Source organism: Rhineura floridana, chromosome 18 (assembly GCF_030035675.1).
Source record: "Rhineura floridana isolate rRhiFlo1 chromosome 18, rRhiFlo1.hap2, whole genome shotgun sequence".
In the NCBI taxonomy this organism is placed as follows: Eukaryota; Metazoa; Chordata; class Lepidosauria; order Squamata; family Rhineuridae; genus Rhineura; species Rhineura floridana.
The window spans coordinates 12,846,028-12,871,804 of NC_084497.1; the positions used below are offsets into that span (position 1 = coordinate 12,846,028).

General features: G+C 46.6%; 1 protein-coding gene across 3 annotated transcripts in view; it reads right to left on the reverse strand.

Moving 5' to 3' along the window:
- CAMTA1 (calmodulin binding transcription activator 1) overlaps positions 1-25,777 on the reverse strand; it is a 697,561-nt gene that overhangs the window by 558,847 nt on the left and 112,937 nt on the right. For all 3 annotated transcript variants that reach the window (XR_009759573.1, XM_061602029.1, XM_061602030.1), the window contains exon 3: positions 6,386-6,521. Coding sequence is in view for 2 of the 3 variants with exons in the window: in XM_061602029.1 (XP_061458013.1) it covers positions 6,386-6,521 (136 nt within the window). In the remaining variant the exon portion in view is untranslated. The remainder of the gene's footprint in view (positions 1-6,385; positions 6,522-25,777) is intronic.

The following is a 25,777-nucleotide window of genomic DNA, read 5'->3' on the forward strand; positions in this document are numbered from 1 at the left end:
TGGAAGTTAAGAGTCCTGCAAAACATGGACGGCACCAGGTTGAGGAAGACTGATCTAGTCCAACAGCTTGATTGCCACAGCAGTCAGCCAGGTACCTCTGGAAAGCAGCGCCCAAAGGCAACAGCACCTCTTCTGGGGTTTTTGGTCCCCATTGTCTGGCATTCAGTGATATACTGCCCCTGGATGGAGAGGCTCCACCTCCGTGGCTCATTTCCATTTACTAATCTGATTTCTTGCTGGCCCTTTGCAGCAATAGAAAATACGATGATATAAACAGATTAAAAAAAGACATAAAATGATCCAAATGGAACAAAGCAATATATTGCTGTCTCTCAGCTGACAGTGAGGTACCTATGATGGAGATCCAGGCACAGCTTTTACTGCTGTTCCTACTGGGGGGGGGGAGGGTCAAAGAGCCTGTTGCCGGCTCAAGGGAAGCATTTGAGGTGCCTCAGGGACAGAGCAAACGTGGTGAACTATAGCAACTTGCAAAGCAATTAAAGGACTTTGCCAAAACATCCCATTCATGGTGTTTCTGCCTCCAGGAAGACTGTTCCACCACGAGGAACGCTGCCCATTGAAGAGGATCTGGGCACACGCTCTAGAGGGTTGCAACAGCGCATGCAGAGCGATGGCCAGTCTTGTTGGGCCTCATTGCTGAGAGCACGCTCTAAGCACGCAGCCCCCTCCTCTTGCAATGTCAGGATCCTGTCCAGCCCAGACCCCAAAGGCCTCTCTTCAGAGGACGAAACTTTGGACCCTGCAGAGGACCCGGCTTCAGCGGAAGACCTGGAGGAAAGCACAGTGGGCCCAAAGGCACCCTAAGCAACCTTATCTCAGGTCAACATCACCAGCTGCCCATCGCATTTCCTCTGATTTCCACCCTTCCTTGCTCCTTGACTCTCCCATAGAGAGGTGAAGGCCCAGGAAAAAAACTGAAAAGGTTTTTTAAAAAATGAGCTTTAGAAAAAGAAAAAAACCAGGGGGAAATCCTCTCTCTCCCCCTCTCTCTTCTCTCTCTCTCTCCAAAGTTCACAGGGGTTTTTTCTGGACCTTTGCTGCTCTCCTCTCCCCCTGCGCCCTCACCCCCAAGGGCGGAGGCAGAGGCAGACCCCCCCCCAGGGATGCCTGTTCGGCATGCAGGTGTCCCTGTTTGCCCAGCTGCAAAGAGTGACCCAGCAGAGAAGAGCTGGCCGTCCGTCTCCTCTGGCCTTGGTGGAGTTAACAGCTCCCTTCTGAGCTCCTTTTAAGGCCCACCTGTGGACCTTCCGGCTCTGCTCCCGAAGCGGCTCTAGCCCCCACTCGGCCTCCAGCAGCTCCCACACCAGGCAGCCGTCTTGGACGCCACAGCAGTACAAGATCAGGCGCGGAAGGGCAGTGACCGTCTAGGGAATCCTCTGCCTGCCATGACTGATCTTCTTCTCAATCTCCAGAGCAGGTTTCCAGGAGACAGGTTCGAACCTCCTGCTGCTTAACCCACAGGAGGTCAAGAAAACAATCTCCTGTAAGTCAACAGTTTGCAAAGCGTGTTCTGGGGAACTCTGATTCTTCTGAACGTGCTGATTGGCCCAAGTTAATATTCTGTGCTCTGATTCTGAGCTGATTCAGTTCAGCCGAGCCAGAAGTGTATCTGTCTCCAGCAATCTCAGGCCAAAGTGACTATACAAACGTAGTCCTCCACAAGCACCATTTTGCGTTTGCACATTCATTTCTTGGCTGGATTTAATCTGGCTGGTGAAAACCATTCTTCCCACTTAGCCAAGGGCACGTGCACCATAATTTGTGGCATAGAATCATAGGACCAGAGAATTGGAGAGGTGGCTTTGGAGTCTGTCTAGTCAAACCCCTTGCCTGGGACAGGAACTCCACAGCTAAGAGCATCCCTAACAGATGGCTGACCAGCTTCTGCTTGAAGACTTCCAGAGCCCACCAACCTCTCAAAAAGCGACTGCTCTAGCCATCAAGACAGCTCTCCTAATGTTCAACTGAAATCTGCCCTCCTGTAACTTGAGGCTATTAGATCCAGTCCTGCCCTCAAGGGGGCAGCAGAGAACGAGCCTTTGCCCATTTATGGCAGGCCTTCAGATAGCTGGAATGTGCCTCAGTCTCCTCTTCACGGGGCTCAACACACCCAGTCCTTCAACACACCTTTCCTCATGGGGCTTCTTCTTTTCTGTAGCACTCTCCTCCTTCATTGCCCTCCTCTGAACCCCTTCCAATTTATCTACATCCATCTTAAAAGTGTGGCTCCAGAACTGGACACAGTACTCCTGTCGAGGCATGACTACTAGTTCAGAACAAAGTGGAACCATTAATTCCTGTGACTTGGAACCTTGTTGTTGTTGGACTGCCTTCAAGTCGCTCCCGACTTATGGCGACCCTATGAATAGGGTTTTCGTGGTAAGCGGTATTCAGAGGGGGTTTACCATTGCCTTCCTCTGAGATTCAGAGGCAGTGACTGGCCCAAGGTCACCCAGTGAGCTTCATGGCTGTGTGGGGATTCGAACCCTGGTCTCCCAGGTCACATCTGACTCATGTTCTGCTTGTGAACAATGATAATTCCCCAAAACACTTTTTCACACATGTACTACTGCCAGCCCAGGTATCTCCTATACTATATTTGTAAGTTAGTCTTTGTTTTGCCTAAATATGAACTTTACATTTGTCCCTGATGAATTCCACTTGGTCAGTTACAGCCGAGTTTTCCATTCAATCATGGTCATTTTGAATTTTACTCATCTACCACGCCCACTTCTTTTTCAGGCCTCCCCCCATCCTTTCATCTGAGGCATGCAGATGTCAAGGATCCCTGCCCTTCTGAAACATTCTCAGCTCACCACTTAGCTTGACTGCATGTTAGAATCTAAACAGTAAGATCTCCCTCTACCTGATGCTCTCCCAGTATGGCTGGACTTCAGCCTCCATCGCCCCTCGCCAGCCAGCGCCAGCGATGATGGGCACTACAGTCCACAAGGGGAAGGCTGTGTTAGACGAACATCTGCAAAAAGACCCGTCCTCCAGTTTCACCAGTGCTGTGCCTCCTTGTGACAGACATTCGTCCAATTCGTCCCCAATCCGCTCCTGTGGAACTGGCAAGCCATCCCAACTCTACAATAACAGCAGCAAAGCAAACATCTCCTGTTTTCTGGTTTTTAATCTAATCCCTCAGAGTGATTTCAGTTCCTTCAACTTTGTACAAGTTGGTAAGTGTGCCTCCCTCCTCCATCTGAGGAAGACATCTCAAGAGAGCTCTAATGGCAACCCAGATTCTGAGCGAATTCCAGCTGACACACGCCACGAGTTGCTTCAGGCCTGCCCTCATTTTACGCTCAGCTGACAGGTACGCCCCCTGCAGATGGCCCACGCCTCCTGGCATTTCTGAATGGCATGGGAGCGTGGAGACCTCTGGCTTCCCTGGCTTCATGCACAGATGTGACAGCAGCCTAGGAGGCTGCCTTGAAGTGAGCTGGACCCTCCGTCTATCCAGCTCAGTATTTTCTGCCCTGACCGGGGAGTCTCTCCCAGCCCTCCTCAGAGATGCTGCTGGGATTGAACTTGGGCCCTTCTGCATGCAAGACAGGTGCTCTGCCACTGAGCTCCGGCCCTCCCCCAACACTGAGTCAAAGGATGGGGACTGAGCATCAGTGCGATTTGCAGAGGGTCCAACTACATGTTACGAAGAGCCACTTCCAGTGAACCCAACGTGCCTCTCCAAGAAAGTTTAGTAAAAGATCCACGGGATGTGGCATCATTACAGTCAGTATTTCCATGCTCCCTGCAAGTGCTGGCACATGATTGTTTTGCGTGGTTCTACTACAGTTTTAAATTGTTTAGTCTGTTTATACCTTTGCATTCTGCCTTGGGATGCCACAGGGAAGGTGGTATACAAACCCTAACCCTAACCAAATAAATAAGAAGAGCCGGCTGCAGCTGCATCAGGCCAAAGGGGGTCTCTCTAGACCGGTAGCCTGTTCTCACAGGGGCCAAGCAGACGCTTCTTCCGGGAAGCTCCCAAGTAGGACCTGAGCGCAACAGCAGCACTCCCCCCCCTGTAATGCCTAGTAACTGGCATTCAGAGGCACAGAGCCCCCAACAGTGGAGGCAGAACACACCCACCACAACTACTAGCCACTTACAGCCTCATTCCCTCCATTAATTTGCCTAAAGCCTTCAAAAAGCCATCCAGGTCAGTGGCCATGACTATATCTTGTGGGGGGTGAATTCCATAACTTAACTATGCAACATTGAATAGGTCATTTCCTCCTCTTGCCACACGTCACTGGGAAAATGCAGGCCGGCGGCAGCAGTGTACCTGCAACACGTACAGAGGCCCTGGGGAAAGCAGTGGATCAAGCACACCCTTGCCATTCAGGGGTGACAAAGCCAGCATGGTCGCAGCGCCCCCGTCCTTGAATACAAAAATGTCAAGCGAAAAGTGCTTCCCCCAGGAGGCAAGCGAGGCAGCAATGGGAACCTCATCAGTCCAGAAAGAGGCTGAAGGGTGCAGCTATGTTACAAAAGCAAAGCCCCCGGCAGTGGCCGCAGGTGGGTGCTCCCCTTCTCAGCAAAGAACTGCTCAGTTGTTGCATTGGCATGGTTGACGCAGCAATCCCCTCGCTGCCCTGTGCCAGGAAGAGCCAGTGAGTGACAAGCAGCTTCCAATATTCATGAGCAGTCTAATCAGTGCCCAGTGCCTGGGACCTGGGAGTCGGTGGCAAGGAGCTCCCGGACCATCTGCATCTTAACGTGTGCCAGAATGAAATGAACTGCAAGAGGGAAAGAAAGGAAGGAAGGAAGGAAGGAAGGAAGGAAGGAAGGAAGGAAGGAAGGAAGGAAGGAAGGAAGGAAGGGTTCCCCACAACAATTCTTCCTTGATTTGTCACTGCACTACAGAAAGTGACAACAGAAAGACACAGACAGCAAATCTTTAATGCTTGTGGTATAGGAAAAAACCCTACCCAGTCACATTTTAAATGTCAAACATTTTCATCAAGGATGCAGAAAAAGCTCAGCAGCATCCAGAGTCATAACAGCACCTGAACGTCCTTGGGCCAAGATCCATAGCAGAGCAACAACAACAATGTGACTTCTTAGAGATCTTTGGAGTCACTGGAAATTCTTCGCCCGCCCACCTCATGAACCACCACAGCACCAAACTGCTAGATGTGGCTTAAGCCGGTGAACAGGCCACTCTCCAAACAAAGGGCTGCCCCTTTGAACCTGCCAAATTAAAGGCCGTTCAGTTGGTAACTGCATCATTGGAGGAAAATGAGCTAGAATTTAAGAGAGTCTGACTGCACACAGCCAGTGTTCCCCTGGATCTCTCTAGAGGCAGTTTAATTATTAAGTACAGAGTAGGAAAAGGAAACCTCTAATGGCTAATGGTCATTGCAACTCATTATTCTACAAAGCAAGTTCTCTTTTCAGCGTGGATGAGAAATGCCACCAGGCATCATATCTCTTAAAAAACCTGACATGTATTAGAAGCATGTTTTTTACTTTATTTTTCATTGAAGTTTTTTTTTTAATGTCAAAACTGGCTCAATGTAGCAGAAGCTAAAACTTTAAAATACACAGTCACTCAAAAGAAAGACACTCAATCCCTCAATCCCTTATGAATTAACGAAAGAATAAAATGCAGCAACAAATAAACTATTATATCGATTGTACTTTGTGCATGCTCTTTTACATCTGAACAAATCTGTTTTATTTTTGTTCTTTTAAAGCACTCTTGCTATCACTATTTCCTGGCTCCAGAAGCCATTTCTTCCCAAACACTTATTTTTGAAACCAAAAGGAGAATGGATTGAAACTCGCTTGGACACCAAATGCTCTTTTTGCTCTTAGTCAATGCAATTCACAATGGCGATAACGATCATGAGGGTGAGGAGGATGAAATAAACTCCATTCATAATCAGATTTCTGCTTTCAAAAGACTCCATAAAAAGATGAATGGGGAGAACCCTTTTCCCAAACATTGCGCGGCTTCCTGGCCACAAGGATAACCCTTGCACTTTCCTTGGCGACACAAGAAGACACAAAAAGCTTAACAAGGAAAAGCAGAGAATCAACTCACTTCCAAGCTATTCCAGCCCTTTACCGCATAACAAGAAAGACATATTCTAAAACGTAGAGCAGCAAAGAACCGCCAGAGCACTGGTTTAAGCCGCACACCAACATAAGCACCTTACTTCCTGCAAAGCAATATGGGACTCCATAGCAATATAGGAATAACATAGCAATATGGGACTCCTGCACTGGCAGCAGTTAAAGCAACACATGAAGAAGACCCTTCAAAAATAAATGGGGCAGAGCATTTTGAAAAAGGGATGTAGCAATTTCGCAAGCGGATGTAGCAAGACCAAGCGCTCCCCTGCACATTTACCTCCACTCCCTGCACCTTCAGCTTCATGTGATCTTCTCGGGTGGTCTTCCCGTCTTTCCGCTTCTTCCAGCAATATCCATCTTTCCTGTATTTCACCTTCTTCCTGTTGTACAGGATCATAGAGCCATTCTGAGGCCTGAAAGACAAAAGGAGGGTGGTTCAGTGATGCAGCCTGAGCAAATCTACAGGCTGATTCACACCCATCCCTTGGCAACTGTAGCTGCAAGCTGTGAGGACCTGCATGAGTGAATGAGCCCCACAGAGGCAGCATCCCAGGCAAAACGTCCACATCCCCTCACATTACAAAACCCGCAACACTTATCACCCGAGTCCAGGCCCTGTTCAGCTGCTACTTATCAGGTGTAGAGAACTCAACCCTACAAGGGAAGCTTTTGAGGGCCAATGAAAGCTGCCAGAGAAGGGTCCCAGGCTATGGTCTGAAGGCACATGAGGCCAGCACTCTGCTGAAACTAAGCAGGGTCAGGTCTGGTCAGTGCCTGGATGGGAGGCCGCCTGGGAACCATATGTAAGCCGCCTTGGGTTTCATGAAAAGAACGGTGGAGTATAAATGTAATAAATACATAATAAGGGCAACATTCTCCACATGGCAGAAAATAACTCCCCATCTGATATTGCTCTTCCTTGCAAAAAAACACCCACAAGTTCCTGCAGTGCAATAGCTCAGAATGGAAGCTGGTTCAAATTTGGAGTCGGCAGCAGCGCCCTACGCCAGCGCAGCATCACAATTACGAGCATGAGCTGTGAGCTGGATGCCCCCAGTGCAAGCCTCAGGAGAACAATGGACACGCCCAGCAGCCTCAGGTGCACTCAAGGCTGGCATTACTGGGCATCTGCCAAGGCCTGCACTCCCCCAGGGGGCAGCTCCGGGCACCTCTTGGCCCGTCTGCTGCCCTTCCTTGCAATCGCTCCCTGTTTGCCTTGACTTTTCCCAGCAAGAAAGCAGTGGCTCAAAAGCGAGCGCGAGCGCAGGGTCCTTCACTTCCTCTGCATCCTCCTCATGGCCCACCCAGGACACTTTGGATGATGCAGCCAACCCTGAGCAAACTTCACCCTCTCTCTCTCAGCCTCCCTCCCCATCTGCAAATGGGGACAGACCTGATCAGTCAGGATGACCCACCCAAAGAGTCACGCGCATGTCCTGAAGCCAAGAGGGGAGTATTTTGTCTGGCAGCAGACACCAAAGCAGGGCTCCTTCTGGAGAGAAGCCTGTGCAGGACATCTCCCCCCCCCCAATTGCCTCCTCCATTTGCGGGAGCTTCTCACTGGCAGGGAAGGGGTCAAGCTTCTGCCAAGTGGCCCAGGCAGGAGCGGACAAAGGGGCTAGACTTCTGGATTTCAGTGGGGTGGGGGTGGTATAGTTTGGAATGCACATTAATAGCCCTCTCCGTCTCAATAAAGTAGCACCAGCACTTAGGGACATGTTCAGGCAGCTTGTCTCACAAGGTTTTTGGACTGCTTGAATGTCCCCTTGAAATATTCAAAAAATTTCAAGGCTGATTTGTTTGTTTTTGAGCATTTGAAAGGACTCAAAGACCCAACATGGGTTTTGTGCAGCCCTCTCCTCCACCATCAAGCCGCCACCACCCCCCCATTACCGGCAAAGACACTGTTGCAAAGAATCACAAGGAACACCCTTTTTAGCACACTCACAGATGGGCTGGTCTGCAAGTGCTTCCTGCTGGAAGGTGGGGTGATATTCGCTTCCCCCCTTTACAAATCCAAGATTATTGCTGGCAAGGAGGAGAGGCGCTGGCAGGGGGCTGGGAGGGATGAATTTCCCTTTCTCATTTTTCCAGTCAGTTCAGTCTGCCATTTTTTTAAAAAAAGTTCTCATAAAATTTGTCAGTGTTTTAGTGAGCATTACTACCAATATGTACATTTTTGATATAATACAATGCATTTTTGTGTTCAATGGCATGGCTACTAGGTTTATGAAAAACCTTTCCCCCTAATATGCTAATTTAAAGCATGCACACAATTGCATTTACATGGGAGAGCATCAGAAATCTGACCATTCTATGAAGCCGAGGCTGCCCAGAATGCTACTCCCTCATTCTGTATATTGCAGGATATTTTAAGGTGCTTGCACACACTCATCCTTTTCAAGAGCTGCTTTTTTTTGCCCCATCTTTTAATCAATCATTCATGATTCAGTTAAAAAAAAGTTTTGAATAAAGCAGTCAGATTTTATTTTATTGTTAAAAAGCACCAGTTTCTCTCCCAGAACAGAAAGGATTAACTGCCCACACACAAGTCTGCAACTGCAGTTTCCCCTTTTGTGTTGCTCTGTCTTCATCAGCTCCATCCACAACGCAGTACCCAGATCTCTTTCAGAAATTTACTTCTTGGCACCTTTGGACAGCAATAGGTCTGGTGCAGCCGTTTGTCCAATCAGGAGCTGTCACCGTTCGATACATGGTTATAGTCCGCCCCGCCCCTCCAATCTCCACCCCCAATTGATTTAGCACACAGTAGATTGATATAATGGAAATACTACTCTTGTGCAAAAAAAATGCCAACAAAACCCCAGTAAAACAGAATTCACTAAGAAGAGACCGTGCATCATTTTCAGACAGCAGCCATGGAGATGTTGCAAAAATTTATAGAAGTACATTAGTCACAGTAATTTGGCTTTGGAACACCAAGAACAGAAAGAAATACAACAACATTAGCAGCCGCTGCGCCCATAAACAACTTCTGGGGGGAAAGCTGGAGTTGGCGGCATTTGAGCACGTAAATCTCTGGAAGTTGTAGAAGTGAAACAAAATCTACGCAAGGAACCAAGGGTGGAAGGAAGGCCAGTCTCTCTCCCACCCCAATCTGTCTCTCTTGCACGCACACACACAGAGCCCCACACTTTTTTAAAATCTCCAAACCTCTCTGTGCTCAGGGACAGACAGTTATTTCGGAGAGTTGAGCGTAATGCAATAACCACTTTTGTGAAGACTTGAGGACCGCTTCACCAGGCAGTTCAGTTGTCACCCTCATTATTGAGCTTCCAAAGGGGCTTTGAGACATGTCCACTTGGGAGCCAGAGATTTGCCAATCCACCTTTGCCTGTGCCAGACCTTGCAACTGATGGTGGGCATATGTGTGTGCTCACTGCCCATTCAGAGGGTTGGCCTCCCAGTTGATGGCATGTGAGGGGGTCTTCTCTGCTGTGGCCCCCCAATTCCCTTCCCCTGGAAGTCCAGACAGCTGAACCGAACTAACTAACTAACTAAAACTCTCATTTTTGGTCAATTAAAACAAGATCCTCCGTGGCGCAGAGTGGTAAGCGGCGGTAACACAGCCGAAGCTCTGCTCACGGCCGGAGTTCAATTCCGACGAAAGGAGGAAGTCAAATCTCCGGTAAAAGGGGTCGAGGTCCACTCAGCCTTCCATCCATCTGTGGTCAGTAAAATGAGTACCCACCATACGCTGGGGGGTAAAGAAAGGCCAGGGAAGGAACTGGCAATCCCACCCCATATATACGGTCTGCCTGGTAAACCTCGCAAGACATCACCCTAAGAGTCGGAAACTCTACAAGTGCGAGGACACCTTTACCTTTTTAAAACTTCCAAACCTGCTTGGCATGGGCTCCTGGTCATCTTCTCTCTGGCCACATGGGGAATGGGCTTTCTCCCGTCAGCCCTTGCGTGAGAGCTTTGTGCGGTCTGGTCTCTGCTGCCTTGTCGATGATTGGTCAAGAGGTTTCGTTTCCAACGAGATGCTTGAGAAAATGTTGCAGATCTTTTGTTTTCTGTACTGATAATTATTGGTTTAAAACTGGTCTTATGGATTTTGACTTTATTAACTTTCACAAGTCTGATCCGCAACACCGACTTCAAAGCTGGCTCCAGCAAGGCAAGGGGCTAGCAACACAACACCTGCAGCTCCCATTGGACTTCATCCTAGATCAGTAAGTGTACCAGTCTCTGCCCTTCACCTCCTAACACGTATTTTAACAGTGTACCCAGAAGGCCCTTCCAGCCTGATTAGCCTGAAGCTACTTAGCAGCACTGAGATCAATGAAGCCACGAGGACCAGAGAGCCAGCTGGCCACCCCAGTCTCTCTTCAGCCAGAGAATCTGCCAGTTTTGCTTTCTGGCTGTTCTCACTTTTCCAGTTCTAAATTCAGTTGCTGGATTTCCATGCTAGTTTGTGATTTCTTAAAAAAAAAAGTGGAGGGCTCATGAGAACACATCAGCATTTCAGAGTGAATTTCTCCTGAAATACACAATTTTGCAAAGCAATTTCCCCTAATATAAAGCATTTTTGTATGTTATTTTCACTAATATATCCATTTCTATGGTCACTTTGCCCCAATATACGCATTACACAGCTGGAGAACCGCAGGGAAAAATTCAGAGAAATGCTAATTTCGAAAGATGGCTGCGCTTCAATTTGCAAAATTGTTTCAGAAAGTGCAAATTTAGTAGGCTTGCCTTTAAATGTGAACTGAATTGAATTTCTCCCCCCAACCCTAGTTGTGAAGAGGCTGGCTGTGCAAGCCTCCAATCACCGCTCTCTAGGGATGTGCTAGAATTCCACCCAATTCGGATTTAGTACCGAATTTTCCATCAATTTATTTATTCTTTATCGTTGCACGTTGGATTTTTATGTAGCAATTTTCCACAGCTATTTTCAAAAACTTTTTTTTAAAAAAATTGCCTTTAAAGTATTGATTTGGATAATAATTTTATCGATATTTCCTTCCATTTACTGATGTTTCCTTTCAAAATACTGAATTTCCTTTAAAATTATATCAATATTAATATTAATATTAATATTTTTGATCCATGTCAATCGCAGTGGGGGAGTGAAGAAATAAATAAGCCTTCCCTCCCCATTGCTGCCTTCACAGCAAGAAGTGGACTCTCCCCGACCCTGGAATTAGTGGAGGGAAAAAACCAAGAGACAAAGCAGCCTGGTGCAGATCAAGTGCTTAGCTAGTTGGGCCTGAAAGGCAAAGGCAACATTGCCTCCCCCAGCGCTGTTTCAATGATGAAGCACCACGTACGTCGATGGAATCATCACTCCAACATTATTACAAGCCATTTCATCCCTTGTAACACATTCAACGCTCACGCTTTCCCCTCCTCCTCCACTAGGGTTGCCAGGTCAGAAGCATCCCAAACCTTGAGATTTCAGGGGCAGGCTCTAGTGATGTCATAGGAGTGTGCCCTAGTGATGTCGTTAAGCATCAACCACAGTTGCTTGGAACATCACTCCTTCTCACCTGCTTAGAGAGCCTGGGTAAGGAACAATTAATCTAGCTTACTTGCTTCTGGCAAAAAGGAGTTAAGTGCCCTCAGGCCAGGCCAGTCACCAGAAGGCCATTGTAGGAAGAAAACCTAGTGCTGTGGAGATGTTAGTTGGGAGCACTCTTCACCAGTAGCGTAAGGCACCAGCAGAACAGCTGAAATGGGGCAGAGTCGTGGGCACGATGGGGGCCGCACAGTGAAGACACATATGGGTACATTCCACCAGGCTACCAGTTCTAGACCTATTGCATGAAATCCCTCCCCAAGCTCAGTGGAAGAGGGAAAACACCCACCCACCCATACATACCCCAGAGACCCCCCTGACAATGGCCCCACCCAAGATATGGTGGGTAGCTAATGTGGGTGGCCCCCCAGATGCTTTGGACTGCAACGCGAGGCAGCGCTGGCCAGCTTGGCCAACGGTCAAGGTAAATGGGGATTGTCTTCTAAAACATCTGGAAATCAGGCTGGGGAAGGCTGGGCTAGACAATCTGGGGCTTGATGGGCCACTGGCCTGACGGAGAGCACCCTTACCCAAATGCCCCTTAGGATCCTTCGCCAACAGTTGGCCTTGATCTGCCTGTACACCCTTTTCAGGGCCACATTCCCTCATGAGCAGCTTTCCGGGGGAATTAGGAATATCCGGAAAGGTCCTTTCTGTGCTCAGGTCTTCCTCAGAGGATTTACTTTCTTCGTCTTTTGCCAGCAGGTTCTCTCGACTGTTGCGCCCATCTCCCCTTAGACTGTCTCCAACTCTGTGAGGAGCTTGAACAGCCCGTGACTGCCCAAAAAATACGCCAGGAGGGGGCACCCGTTCCAGATTTCCTACAGGGGCTGTTGCCTCGCAATACACAAGGATCATGTCTTGACCGAACACACTTCTTGCCTGGTTTATCTGAGGAGCGGGTCTGAAGCAGGAGCCAGTTGCAGATATCAGTGCAACCACCTATTTCGATAACAGCCCTTCAAGCCAACTTATTTCTTGCAGAAACCAGCCAGCTCTTAGATGTCGAGGGTCAAATTTAACCTGATATAGAATTCTTCCTACAGATTTCTCTCTCGTTGGAAGGGGAGTCAGGAAGAGAGAGAAAAAAGGAGGTTGAGAAAATATGTCCTGGTGCTTATCTCTCTCAAACACAGACATGGGCAGGAGTAATAAATTGATGGCTAAGGCAAGGCAAGATCAAGATCAGATAAAAATCCTGCAAACAAATGGCTCAGTTGTTACATTACATTATCCAAAAGTAAATAAAAATACACTTCCCCTCCCGACCAATCACATTAAAAGGGTTGGCTTGTAAACTTTCCTTCAGAGATTTCTTTCAAGTTTATATCAGTTATTTACTTTCTAGAGCAGAGGACGGAGGCTCTCCTGACTTCCAGATCTGTGCTTTTCCCTAGTAACGTAGAAGTGTAATGCGGCCTCCTATAATATGTTACGTTATATTTATAGTGTGGAAACAATTTTTGTGTTGTTGTAATAGTTGCAATTTCTATGATGGTTGTATTATTTTGCTTGAAATTGTTTTGTAATTGTTTGCTTTTGTTGTAAGCTACTTCAATTATAGTGTTTTTGCTTCCTTTTTGTAAGTCGCTTTGAGTTCTATTGTTGAAAAAAGTGACTAATAAATACTAGTAATAAATAAATAAATAGTATATTGTTGCATATATAAGTAGTGCAGAGAGCCCTGCTGGCTCAGAAGAAGGCTTTGAGTTTGCTAGCACACTTGGCCAGCCAGCTGCATCTGTGGCCACAGGTAGACTGCCTTTGAACCTGGAGGCTCCACAGACATCTCCTGTCCCATACATTTGTCCAACACTTTCTTAAACCCATCCAAGCCAGTGAACATCACTACAAGTTGTGGCAGAAAATTTCTACATGGTGTGAAAAGAGTGTAACTTGCGATTGTCCATCTGCTGCCAATCAATTTCACTGAATGGCCCCTGTGATCTAGCATTATCAGAGGAAGGGAGAAAGCCTTCTCTATCTGCTTTTCCCTTAAGCTACTTACCACATTTCTCCTTGGATTTGGGGTTTACAGATTGCAGAATTCTGTTTGCTGTGTGGTGCTGATATATCAGTGACATGATGCCATTCTCCTTTTGCCAGTCTTTTCAGCTCACTATTTTCCCTCACAAGCCACTGATGTGCAAGATCATCTGAGCATATTGATATATGCACATTGATTGAAAACACTGTGCAAAAATGAAACTCGATCCAGCCATAGGACTGCATCAAGAACTCTTTGGTTTTGCATCGTGATTAAACCAATGCGCCTGTGCACATACACACACAAGCTGAAAACTGCATAGTAGACATCAACCCCCAAATTTTAGGAATTCTCCACGTTCAGCTGGAGGCAGATGGAGAAGAACGCAAGCTAGAGCCAGCATACACAGCAATAATGAAATGGAAAAGGGTCATTAACTCATTCTCAGTGTTTCCACACCATGCACCATGCTTTATAAACGTCTTCCTCCTCATCCTTCAATTCTCTCTCTCTCTCTCTCTCTCACACACACACACACACACACACACACACACACACACACACACACACACACACCTGAAACTAAGAAGACCTGAACACTTGAGCCTCCTTTCTCAGCCACAGGTGCCAGGAAGAAATGGTACTCATTGTTGCTATTGAATTATTAAATTGTTTATCATTGAATATTAAATGCTCTTTCTCCCCAATGCGCTGTTAATAAAAAAAGGCTGGGGGAAATCTCTCCCCCCACCCCATCCTGGAATGGTTCATTAATCACCTTGAAGGCAGGCCAAGAAAGAGACCAGCTTTGCTTTTACAACATAACGGCCGAAGACATTCATCAAGTCCAGATCCAAAAGGGAAGGAGGTGAATCGAGTGATTTAATTGTGTCCCTTCAGGGACAGAGTAGAAGTACAGAGAGGAAGTGGACAGTATGCAAAGAACGAGAACCTGTACCGCGTTATTGGAAGCAAGAATTATCTCAAATGATTCCCTTCGGAACCCCTTGGAGGGAGGCACACAAGTGCCACATGGGCCATTCGTTTTAAATATTGCAGGGAGGGATAAAGAAACATTATTCCAAGGAAATGGGAAGTTTGAGACATGTCATGTATACTTGCGCACCGCTTCCGTTCCATAACCAAGTATTTAGCCACGGGAATAAAAGTGTCAGGATTGGCAAGCATTTCTCCTGCTGCAGACAGAGGGGCCTTATTCTGGCTATTAGAAAAAAATAGATATTTCTACATATTTATTTAAAATATTCATTCTAGTATTATTGATAATGCCCCACCCCATGAAAAAAATGTAACAATATCACCACTCTTGGAAGTAAACTACAGAAAGACACAACCTTCCAAGAGATTTGGAGCACGTTTCTGGAACAATTTACCAAATAATTCTATTTATTTGTTTGTTTATTTATTATTTGATTTATATCCCGCTCTTCCTCCCAGCAGGAGCCTGTAATTTTAGCAACCGTAAGAGGCAGAGACACAATGCAAATGTTGGGACCCTCTCAGCTTCCCTTTTATTCACCTCTCTCTCTCTGTCCCTATAATATTATTTGTTCACTAATCTCTATTTGACTAACTGCCTAAAGTTCTCCAAACAAACGTACTGTTTGTTCACTTCAGCCCACACTTGAAGAACTATCTGCCATGGACCTATTCTGCACATGATTCAGCAAGTGACTGAATGGCAAAATTAACCCATCACTATGCCAGAGAGGTTACAGGGTGCGAGCGGACAGCCCCCCCGCCGAACTATATTTACTAACAAATCAAGTGACTGGAGATCTCCCTTCCTGTAATCACAGCCAAAAGCCCCTCCAGTTATATTAACCATTCATATAGGCAAATTGCGCTTATCTTACTTTGTATAAACTTCAGTGGCCTTTCAACATTGAATTTATTCATTTTGCATCTTTACTTCTCTGGCCTTCTGGAAAAGCAAGAGCCAAACATACAGATCTCAGCAGTAGAGCCCATTTATCATCCCCATCATCTGTTTATTTGTATGCCAACATGACTCCCAACATATCAAATGAACAGCAAGTACAACAGTTATAAAACACGGAACGCTCTCCTGGGAGAGGCCCACCTGGCACCAACCTTGTCATCATTTCTCTCCCAGGCAAAGACATTTTTGTTTTCCCAGGCACTGGGCAGCAACAGTGATATGCTATTGTACGATTAAATCTGGTTTTGTAAATTTGTTATTGTATTTTTTTTTACTTGCTTGTAAACAGCTTCAGGACTTTTTAGTGGGAAGTGATATACCAATTTAATATTTAATATGCCTAGCCCTAACCCTAACCAAATCAATATACTACCATAACTGTAGCCCAGGGGAGATCCCGATATTCTTTTACAATTCATTGTCTGTGGTTATGTTCCCTTTTCCTTAGTGTCCATTTTCTGGGTCCAGCTTCTGGCTCACAACGAAGGTTCCCAAGCTGTGCATGCACAAAGCTGGCCAGTTCAAGGCTTGTTCTGTCCTTTCGGGTGCAGGATTGTGGTCTCAACCTCCTCTCATTTCTTTCACTGAGGATGGGCTGTACGTGTGGGGAGCAGGCGTACTGAGCTTGAGGTCCAAGAAGCCAAGAAGGACCACCGCTCAGTGGCAAAGCACCTGCTTTGCATGCAGAAGGCCCCAGGTTCAACCTCCAACGGCACCTCCAGGTAGGGCTGGGAGAGACTCCTCACCTGAAGCCCTGGAGAGCAGTTGCCAGTCAGTGCAGGCAGTACTGAGCCAGATGGAGGAATGAACTGACTCCTTCTGTTCCTCTCCTACGCCCACAAGGGCCCCACTGGCAAATGAGCTTGGAGGTTTGAGGGTGCCATCAGTGCTGTGTGACATCAGCCCTGCCCATCTGACCAAGACGGACGCGGCAAGTCAGTGCTGTGCACCCATGAAACTGCCTGCAGAAGAGCACACATCCCCAAAGGCCACTAGGGCTTTCCTCCTGGTGCCAAGGTGACAGAGAAAGGCGGGAAGGATCAGCTTCCCTCTGCCCCAGCAGTGCTCCCCTGCTCTGCCAGTCAGAGAGGCAGAGAGGGGGCCACTGCGAGGCCGGGAGCCCTTGACTGGGGCCGACATTCTGCGCTCTTCAACTTTGGGTCCCAGATGTTGTTGGACTACAACTCCCTGGATGAGTGGCTAAGCTGGCTGGGGATGATGGGAGCTGTAGTCCAAGAACATCAGGGGAGCCAAGACTGAAGAACAGCGCTATATACCATCCGGATACATGGGGCAGACATACACTCTTACGTATCGTATAACATCATTTTGCGGCCTTCCCAATGTCAGGTTGCAACTACAACCTGAGCAATGATCAAGTTGGGACTCTAAATGAAAACTGTGAAAAGTAACAGTTCCACTCAGTGCCAGTTGGCCACGTCCAGTTCTGTGTCCAGTTCTGGGTGCCACATTTTAAGGAAGGCATTGTCAAAAAGGAGCACGTCCATAGAAGGATGGGAAGGATGTGGCAATGGCCACCAGCTCAGAGGGCTTTAAAAGGGGGGTAGACAAATTTGTGGGGGAGAAGAAGGCTACCAACAGCTCTTAGCCACAATGGCTATGTTCTCTCTCCACTGCCGTAGGCGGCCTCTGAGTGACTGTGGCTGGGAATCACAAGTGGGAAGACTGCTGTTGCGTTCACGTCCCACTTGTGGGTTTCCCACTGAGGCATGTGAGTGGCAATTGTGGGAGCAGAATGCCAGACCAGAGAGGCATTTGGTCTGCTCCAGCTGCAGGGCTCCCCTTACGTTCTGGGCGGGGGAGGCGTCTGGAAACCCAAGTCCTACGAGGAACAGATGAAAGAGCAGAGTACACGTGGTCTGGAGAGGAAAAGAGTGGAGATATCCTCAAATACCTCTCATGCAGAAGCTGCAGCAAGAGGGCAGGACTAGAGCCGAAAGTGGGAAACTGGGAGGATGGAGGCTCCTAATGGAGCAAGCTGTGAGACAATGGGTGCAAGGCTGCCTCAGAAGATGACAGGCTCTCCACTGCTGGAGGTTTTTAAGCAGAGGTTGAGCAGCCACCTGTCAGGGATAACTGCAGACACTGCATTGAGCCAGGGGGTTGGACTAGATGACCATGCAGAGAGAGAGAGAGAGAGAGAGAGAGAGAGAGAGAGAGAGAGAGAGAGAGAGAGAGAGAGAGAGCACCACCACATCAAGACAAGAAGAAAGGGAGGGACCACAATCTGTGGGAAGATCTATGTGGGATCTTTAAGTCCAGTTTTGCCAAACTCACATATCACACCAGGAACCTGAAGGACATATGAACTACCTTACTGGGTCAGACCGAAAGTCCACCTAGCCCAGCCTTCTCTTCCAAACTGTGCCTACAAAAGAAGGGCATGGAGGTGGTGGCCACCCCATTATTTGCCCCTGGCCTCCAGCATCGGAGGTAGGCTGCTTCCCATCAAGGAGGTTCCCTGTGCCTTGTCACTATAGCCAATATGGACTGCCTTGAAGTTGATCCCGACTTATGGCTACCCTATGAATAGGCCTTTCATGGTAAGCGGTATTCAGAGGGGGTTTCCCATTGCCTCCCTCTGAGGCTAGTCCTCCCCAGATGGCTAGGGCCTGCTCAGCTTGCCACAGCTGCACAAGCCAGCCCCTCCCTTGTCTGCAACGGCCAGCTGGGGGGCAGCTGGGCTCCTTGGGACTCTGCAGTTTGCCCACGGCTGCACAGGTGGCGGGGCACGTAACCCCTGAGCCACTCACCGTGGGGGTGATCTTTAGCCAATAAGATGGCATTGGTGCAAGTGCCACATTTAGCCACTATCAAGTAGCTTTCACTATTAAGATGGCACAAAAGATTTTCAGGACAAGCGTTACATGATAACTTTGAATTTCCTGTTTTCTGGCTCTGTGGCATTTAAAAACTGCTCGCACGTCTCCTCTGGTGCCTTATTTGGGGCCTGGGGGAAGGACAGAAAGAGCAATTTCAAAGCAGAGGGATTGTTTGTCCCGGGTGCGTATGAAATTTAAGATGCCTATCTCACCACCTTCTGTTTATCACCATAACTGTCAGCTGCATCAAGCATTTCAGAATATGTGTGTGCTCTATCTCGGTTCCTATACTTAACTCTCTCCCCCCACCCCATTTGTTTTTTGTTTTTTTACACATTAAAAGGGCTTCTCAAATGAAAGGTGAAGATTTTGATACAGTCAAAACAGCCCACCGGTTCATTCTTTGCACCGTAAAGACAAGGTGCAGATGGCAGGACAGCAGAGGGCGTGCCGGGGGCTCGGGCACCCGCTCCCTTCTCTGCGCTCTCTCTTCGCCACCATGATGTACATAACAGCTGCAGAAGAACCTACGAAGAGCCAGACTGGCCAAAGGCTCATCTAGTCCAGCACTCTCCCCTTACAGGGGCCAACCGAAGGGCAGCCCCAAAGGTACAAACAGGACCTGAGCGCAGCAACATTTTCCCCATTCCTGCAGCCCAGGAACACCAGGCATTCCGACTCTGATACTGGAGGCTTTGGAAGTAGCAGCCTCTACGGATTCGTCTCATCTCTTTCTAGAGCCGTTCAACTTGGTGGCCATTGCAACGCCTTTGGGTAATACATTCCATAGTCCAACCATGCACGGTGTGAAGAAATCCTTCTTTTTGTCTGTCCTTAATCACCTTCATTTGATGACTCCACTAGTTCTGATATTGAGAGAGCATTATCCACTTTCTCCACACTATGCATCATTTTATAGACCTCCATCATATCCCCACTTACTTGCTTCCCTCCCCCAAAATAATAATAATAACAACAACAACTCCAAAACATTGTAACCTTTCCTCCTAGGGAAATTGCTCCAGCCCCTTTTCTGAACCTTTTCCAGCTCTGCAACATCCCTTCTAAGGTGCATGACATCAACTTCAGTGTTACCCATGCTTAATACTAATCAGGCTCCCTTGTAGCCATGGTTCCCAAAAGTCAAATGCTTTTCAAACCCTGGTTTCAAGCTCTTGTCAGGAGTGAAATCCCAGTTAAAGCACACTAGACCGTGTAACAATTATGAAACTGGACCACTATACTGTGCCCTATGTGAGGCTGAATTGTATTGTGTGTGTGTTTTAATCACTATGTTTTCAATGGTTTTAATTTATAGATAGTTTAATTACATTTTAATTATTACTTCTGTACGTTTTATTGATATGTTTTTAATTGTATTTAAATGGTATTTCCTGCAACAGCAGGAAAGGCTGGAAGTCTGGAAGCCCCACTTGCCTCCGGCTGGCCACTGTGGGTCGTAAGCGAGATGCTGGATTAGACGAGCCCATCTTATGCTGATCCAGCAGGACTGCACTTGTGCGGAGGATGAAGATCCACTGAATGGTCTGCGAACCCTCAATGCCACTGCAGAGTCAGGACTTGGATGGCCAACTCACTGAGACCCTCCTGAGGCTGCTCCAAGAGTTCTAAAGTAAGAGCTGGATGTCTGTGTATTAAGAAGTGAATAGTACACTGTTGATTTCCTGGACAAGGCAGCCATGTTTCCTTAGGCCAAAATTCACCAGTGACTCCAGTAAATCAGCAGGGAAGCAGTTGCAGAAATGCTATTTTGGCCAAGAGGCTTCTTGCTAGCCAAGGCCATAAATTACAAGCCCCTTTGGTCTCAATGACCATGATATTCCCCCTAATCACATTTCTGTAATATTAATAAGGCTGTTTAATGCAACCAGTTTCTTCTAAATTATCACATAAAAATTTGGTAAATGTCAGGCATATAATTTAATCTGAATCTATGCTTTACAGTCAAGGGAGCTCAGGGTGTGCAGTAAATATTGCAAAACTAACAGTGACTCAAACTTTTCTAGAACAAAGGAGTAAGGTCATCCAAAACCCTGCTTTGAAAAGGTCTTTCCCCCCCCCTAAAATTGATTTCCCACCCCACCCCTTCATCTTTTGACTATTCCACTCTTCTAATTATTTCAGATGTCTGCAGAGAAGGAAACTCAGAATGCTTCAACCCCATTGCCATAAAACCAGAAAATTAGCTTCTGAAAGGAGACACTGCCAAGGTCATCAGCAGGCATTCGTGATCACTGATCATATCCTCATTTGGGTAAAGCATTGCAAGACACTTGTTAGGATCCCATTTCCCATCCAAGGTTTGGAGCAAAGAACATTTCAGAATATCCAAAACATGACCAGATGTCCTGAGGAGACATGAGTGCCTGGTATGTTTTGTTTCAGCAGACCTCCCCAGGCAGGCAACTGTAACCTGGAATTGTGATAAGGGATTTTAATAGGTATAAGCAGGGCTGGATCTTGGAGGGTCTTAGACCCTTTATTTTTTTGAGAGCAGGATCCCAGCAGGGTCCCTCTGCCTCCAGCATCCTACAAGCCAATCAAAATAAAAGGGGTGTATGTTAGCCACTGAGAAGCATGCTTCATTGTCATTTTCTTCATTGAAACATGCTTCATTGTCCTTTTCTTTATTGAAACATGCTTCATTGTCCTTTTCTGCTGACAGGAGCCAATCAGAGCGAAAGGAGGTGAGTCAGTCATGGAGAAGACTCTCCTCAGTAGCTAACACTCTCCTATTTCATGATTATTAGTTCCTAGCCATTAACAAGGATCTCACTCTCAACCCCACAGCAAAAAAAGTGGGGTGGGGGCATAGCTGTGATTAACATGAAGGGACCCCGTACTTCTGAATTTATCATTACACTACTGGAAATAAGTATTTTAATTTTACTGGGTTGTCTCCAACTAAGCCCTACTGTGAGCAGACCCACCGAAGTTAATGGACAAGACTAACTTAAGTCCTTTAATTTCAGTGGGTCTACTCAGAGCAGGGCTTAGCTGGCTACAACCCAATGAGTTTATTTTATACTTTCGTGGCAATACCATTAATTTTAATAGTATTTTAAATGAATATATTACTGTCTTTTGTAAACTTCCAAGAACTCTTTTGCTCCAGTAAGCAGTATATAAATGTTATTAAATTAATTAAATATATAAAAACCTAATTATGTCAACAGTAACACTTGCACAAATGAATATCCAACTCAGCCTTGCAAATTAGTCCACAAACTTATGATGCCTTCCAGAGGTTTTGGGCTACAAATCCCAACCAAACGTGGTTAAGTTTTCCTGCTCGGACTTCTGGAGGAAAATCTTCCTTTCAGCAGGCACCTAGCTATTTCCATGCCCAGCTTTACAGCCATTGAGAGCTTTCCAAGGATATCATGCAGTAGCATAGTGAAGATTAGATGCAGGGGGAAGCTTCTCCAGGATTTTTTTCCCCCACAGCAAGGTGATAACATGGTTTGACAAGTGAATGAGGCAATCATGAGGAGCTCAGGCTTGTTTATGACAGCATAACATAGGTAACATCAGAGGAATCAAGTGGAGGCTGGATATATCTTCACTTTTCTTTGATGAGGTTCCTATTTCACACTAGCAATTTTAGTAAACAATTATGCTTTGCATAGGTAGTGAAAAGCCAAAGGTTGCATTGCAGCTGGTTAAAGATCTTTTGGTAAAGCTCAGTGTGTTTTTTGAGTTGAACCTAGGATGGCCAGATATGTCCATGTTGGTTCTCCACGTTTCTCATTTATTTCAGTCTTAAATTCTGTTCTACACATTTGTGAAACAACTGCCAATTTGGAAAAAAAAACTCATGAAAATTTGACAGCATTTTAGTGCAAATGTTTCCTAATAAACATATTTTTGTATGCAGTTTTGATGAACAAACATATTTTTGCAAGCAATTTCCCCTAACATAATGATAATAATTATTATTAACTTTATTTATACCCCGCCATTTTTCCAAATTGGAACTCACGGCGGCTTCCAGATAAAAACAGATACAATTAAAACCTACAAAGTTAAAAGCATATAATACATAAATAAATAAATATAGACAGATATAATTAAAAATGAACTCTAATTTAAAATAGCATTAAACTGTTTCTGATAATTAAAAACTATGCTCATAAAATCAGAATAATTAAAAAATAAACAAGCAAGAACAATATAACCTCCTTTTGGGCCTATCCTTAGCCGCCTTTGGAATCAAAGGCTTGCTGAAATAAGAAAGTTTTTACCTGTCGATGAAAGGACTGCAGGGAAGAGGCCATTCTTATCTCCTTAGGGAGGGAATTCCAAAGCCTAGGGGCAGCCACCAAGAAGGCCCTATCTCGTATCCTCACTAGTTGTACTTGTGTGGATGAAGGTATTGAAAGAGGGCCTTGTGATGCGTCCTTCCCTGGCTCTCCCTGTCAGGTTCCTACCTGCTCGTGGTTACTGCCTGTCTCTAGGCACCACCAGGGACTCCACCAGTCCGGACCGCACTCTCTTATGGTTTACCTCTCCGCTCTAGCACAGATCTCAACAGATCCCCCTGCTAGGCAACCACCAGTAACGTCCCAATACTAGTATTCCCAGAGACTCTGAATACTGGTATTGTTATTCTCTTCACCGCTGCCACCATTTGTTACAGTTCCCCTTCAGCCTTGGTCATTACCGTACCCTCCCTTCTGGTCTGTGAAACCCCAGCCAAGGATCAGGCCTTTGGTAAACCAAATTAAGTATTTATTACAGATAACAAAGCTAACAAGATTAACAAGATTTCTTCTTAAGGCACATAAGCATATGGTTTTACTCAATACTAATCCGAACTCCACCTCCCTCCTTCTTCACGCTCTCCTGGCAAACAACTCTCTCAAACCCCACCAAGCAATCCACTCTTTCTCTTCTCCCCCCAGATTCCACTCTCACTCTTCCTTTTATACATTCAGCCATTTTAAACACTCAGCCAATCATCTCGCATTCTACTGCCCATTCACTCCCCCTCTTTCACTCCACTTACCATGTATCTTCTAAAACAACAACACTTGCCATATATACGTTAATATAGGAACATCACAGGCCTCTCCTGAGAATCTCAGGGCCTGGGCAGGCACATAGAGGGCGATGCAGTCTGACAAATAGCCTGGACCCAAGCCATGTAGGGCTTTATAGGTCAACACCAGCACTTTGAATTGTGTCTGGAAACAAACTGGCAGCCAGTGGAGCTTTTTTAGCAGGGGAGTTTACGGTCCCTGTAATCAGCCCCAGTTAACATTCTGGCTGCAGCACGTTGTACCAGCTGAAGTTTCCGAGCAGTCTTCAGAGGCAGCCCCACATAGAGCACGTTACAGTAATCTAAACGGAATGTGACTAAGGCATGTGTCACCGTGGCCAGATCGGACGGGTCAAGGAATGGGCGCAGTTGGTGCACTAATCTCAAATGTGCAAAAGCCCTCCTGGCCACTGCAGAAACCTGGGAATCCAAATTTAAAGCTGAGTCCAGGAGGACACCCAAACTGTGAACCTGTGTCTTCAGGGGGAGTATAACCTCATCCATCACAGGCTGTATCCCTATTCCCTGATCTCTGTCTTGTCTGGATTAAGCCTCAATTTGTTCACCCTCATCCAATCCACCACTGATGTCAGACACTGGTTTAAAACCAAGACAGCTTCCTTGGAAGAAGGTGGAAAGGAGAAATAGAGTTGGGTGTCATCAGCATACTGGTGGCACCGAACTCCAAACGCCCAAACAACCTCTCCCAGCGGTTTCATGTAGATGTTAAATAACATAGGGGACAAAACTGAACCCTGAGGGACTCCACAGGCCAACAGCCAAGGAGTCGAACAGGAGTCCCCCAATACCACCTTCTGGGTTCGCCCCTCCAGGAATTACCAGAGCCACTGCAAAACAGTGCCCCCAAGTCCCATCCCAGCTAGGTGGTCCAGGAGGATACCATGGTCAATGGTATTGAAAGCCGCTGAGAGGTCCAGCAGAACCAACAGGGACACACTCCCCTGTCCAGTTCTCTGCATAGGTCATCCACCAAGGCGACCAAAGCCATCTCTGTCCCATAACCAGGCATGAAACCAGACTGAAATGGATCTAGATACTCCATTTCATCCAGGAATCCCTGGAGCTGGGAGGCCACCACACACTTTATTACCTTACCCAAGAATGGAATATTGGACACTGCCTGGTAGTTATCCATGTTTAAGGGGTCCAGGGAGGGGTTTTTCAACAAAGGTCTCACAACTGCCTCCTTTAGGCACCTTGGAATTCTGCCTTGTTGTAAGGAGGCATTGACCACTCCTTTCACCCACTCAGCCAGTCCCTCTCTGGCCTTTTTTATAAGCCAGGAAGGGCAAGGGTCCAGCAGACATGTGGTGGCTCTCATCTCTCCAAGGATTCTGTCCACATCCTCAGGCTGCACAAATTGAAAAGAATCCATCAATATTGGACAGGCAGGCGCCAAAGTTACATCCCCTGAGACTGTATCAATCCTAGTGTCTAAGTCGGAGCGAATCTGAGCGACTTTACCCGCAAAATGTCGTGCAAACTCTTGACAGCGGGTTGTTGAGTGGTGTATATTATCCTCTCAGTGGTCCGAATGTAAAAGACCCCTAACCACTCGAAACAGCTCCGCTGAACGACTCCCCGCAGATGCAATGGCAGCAGAGAAAAAAGATTTCTTTGCTGTCTGTACTGCCACGGAGTAGGCCTTCAAATAGGCTCTAGCCCGTGTTCGGTCATACTTGCTCCGAGTCTTCCGCCAGCGTCGCTCTAGTCTCCGTCTTATTTGCTTCATCACCGCCAGCTCCTTGGTGAACCAAGGGGCAGGTTTGGCTCCACTATGTGAGAGGAGACGCTCAGGAGCGATCGTGTCCACCGCTCTGGCCATTTCCTCATTCCAGAGGTCAACCAGGGCTTCGACAGGATCGCCTGCCAATTTCCCAGTCTGCTTCTCTGTTGGAATTGCTTTTTAATATGCTTTTAAATCTTTTTTTAAAACAAAAAGTCTTCAAAGTTTTTTTAAAAAAATGTTTTTAAAGTTGTTTTGTTTTAATGTATTTTAATGTCTGTTTTTATGATGTTTTAAAGTGTTTTTAGTGTTTTTGTTTGCCGCCCTGGGCTCCTGCTGGGAGGAAGGGCGGGATATAAATCAAATAATAAATAAATAAATAAAATATTATTATTACTAATATATGCATTTTATGCCCACTTTAGGAGAGCCAGTGTGGCGTAGTGGTTAGGGTGTTGGACTACAACCTGGGAGAGCAGGGTTTGAATCCCCCCACAGCCACGAAGCTCACTGGGTGAC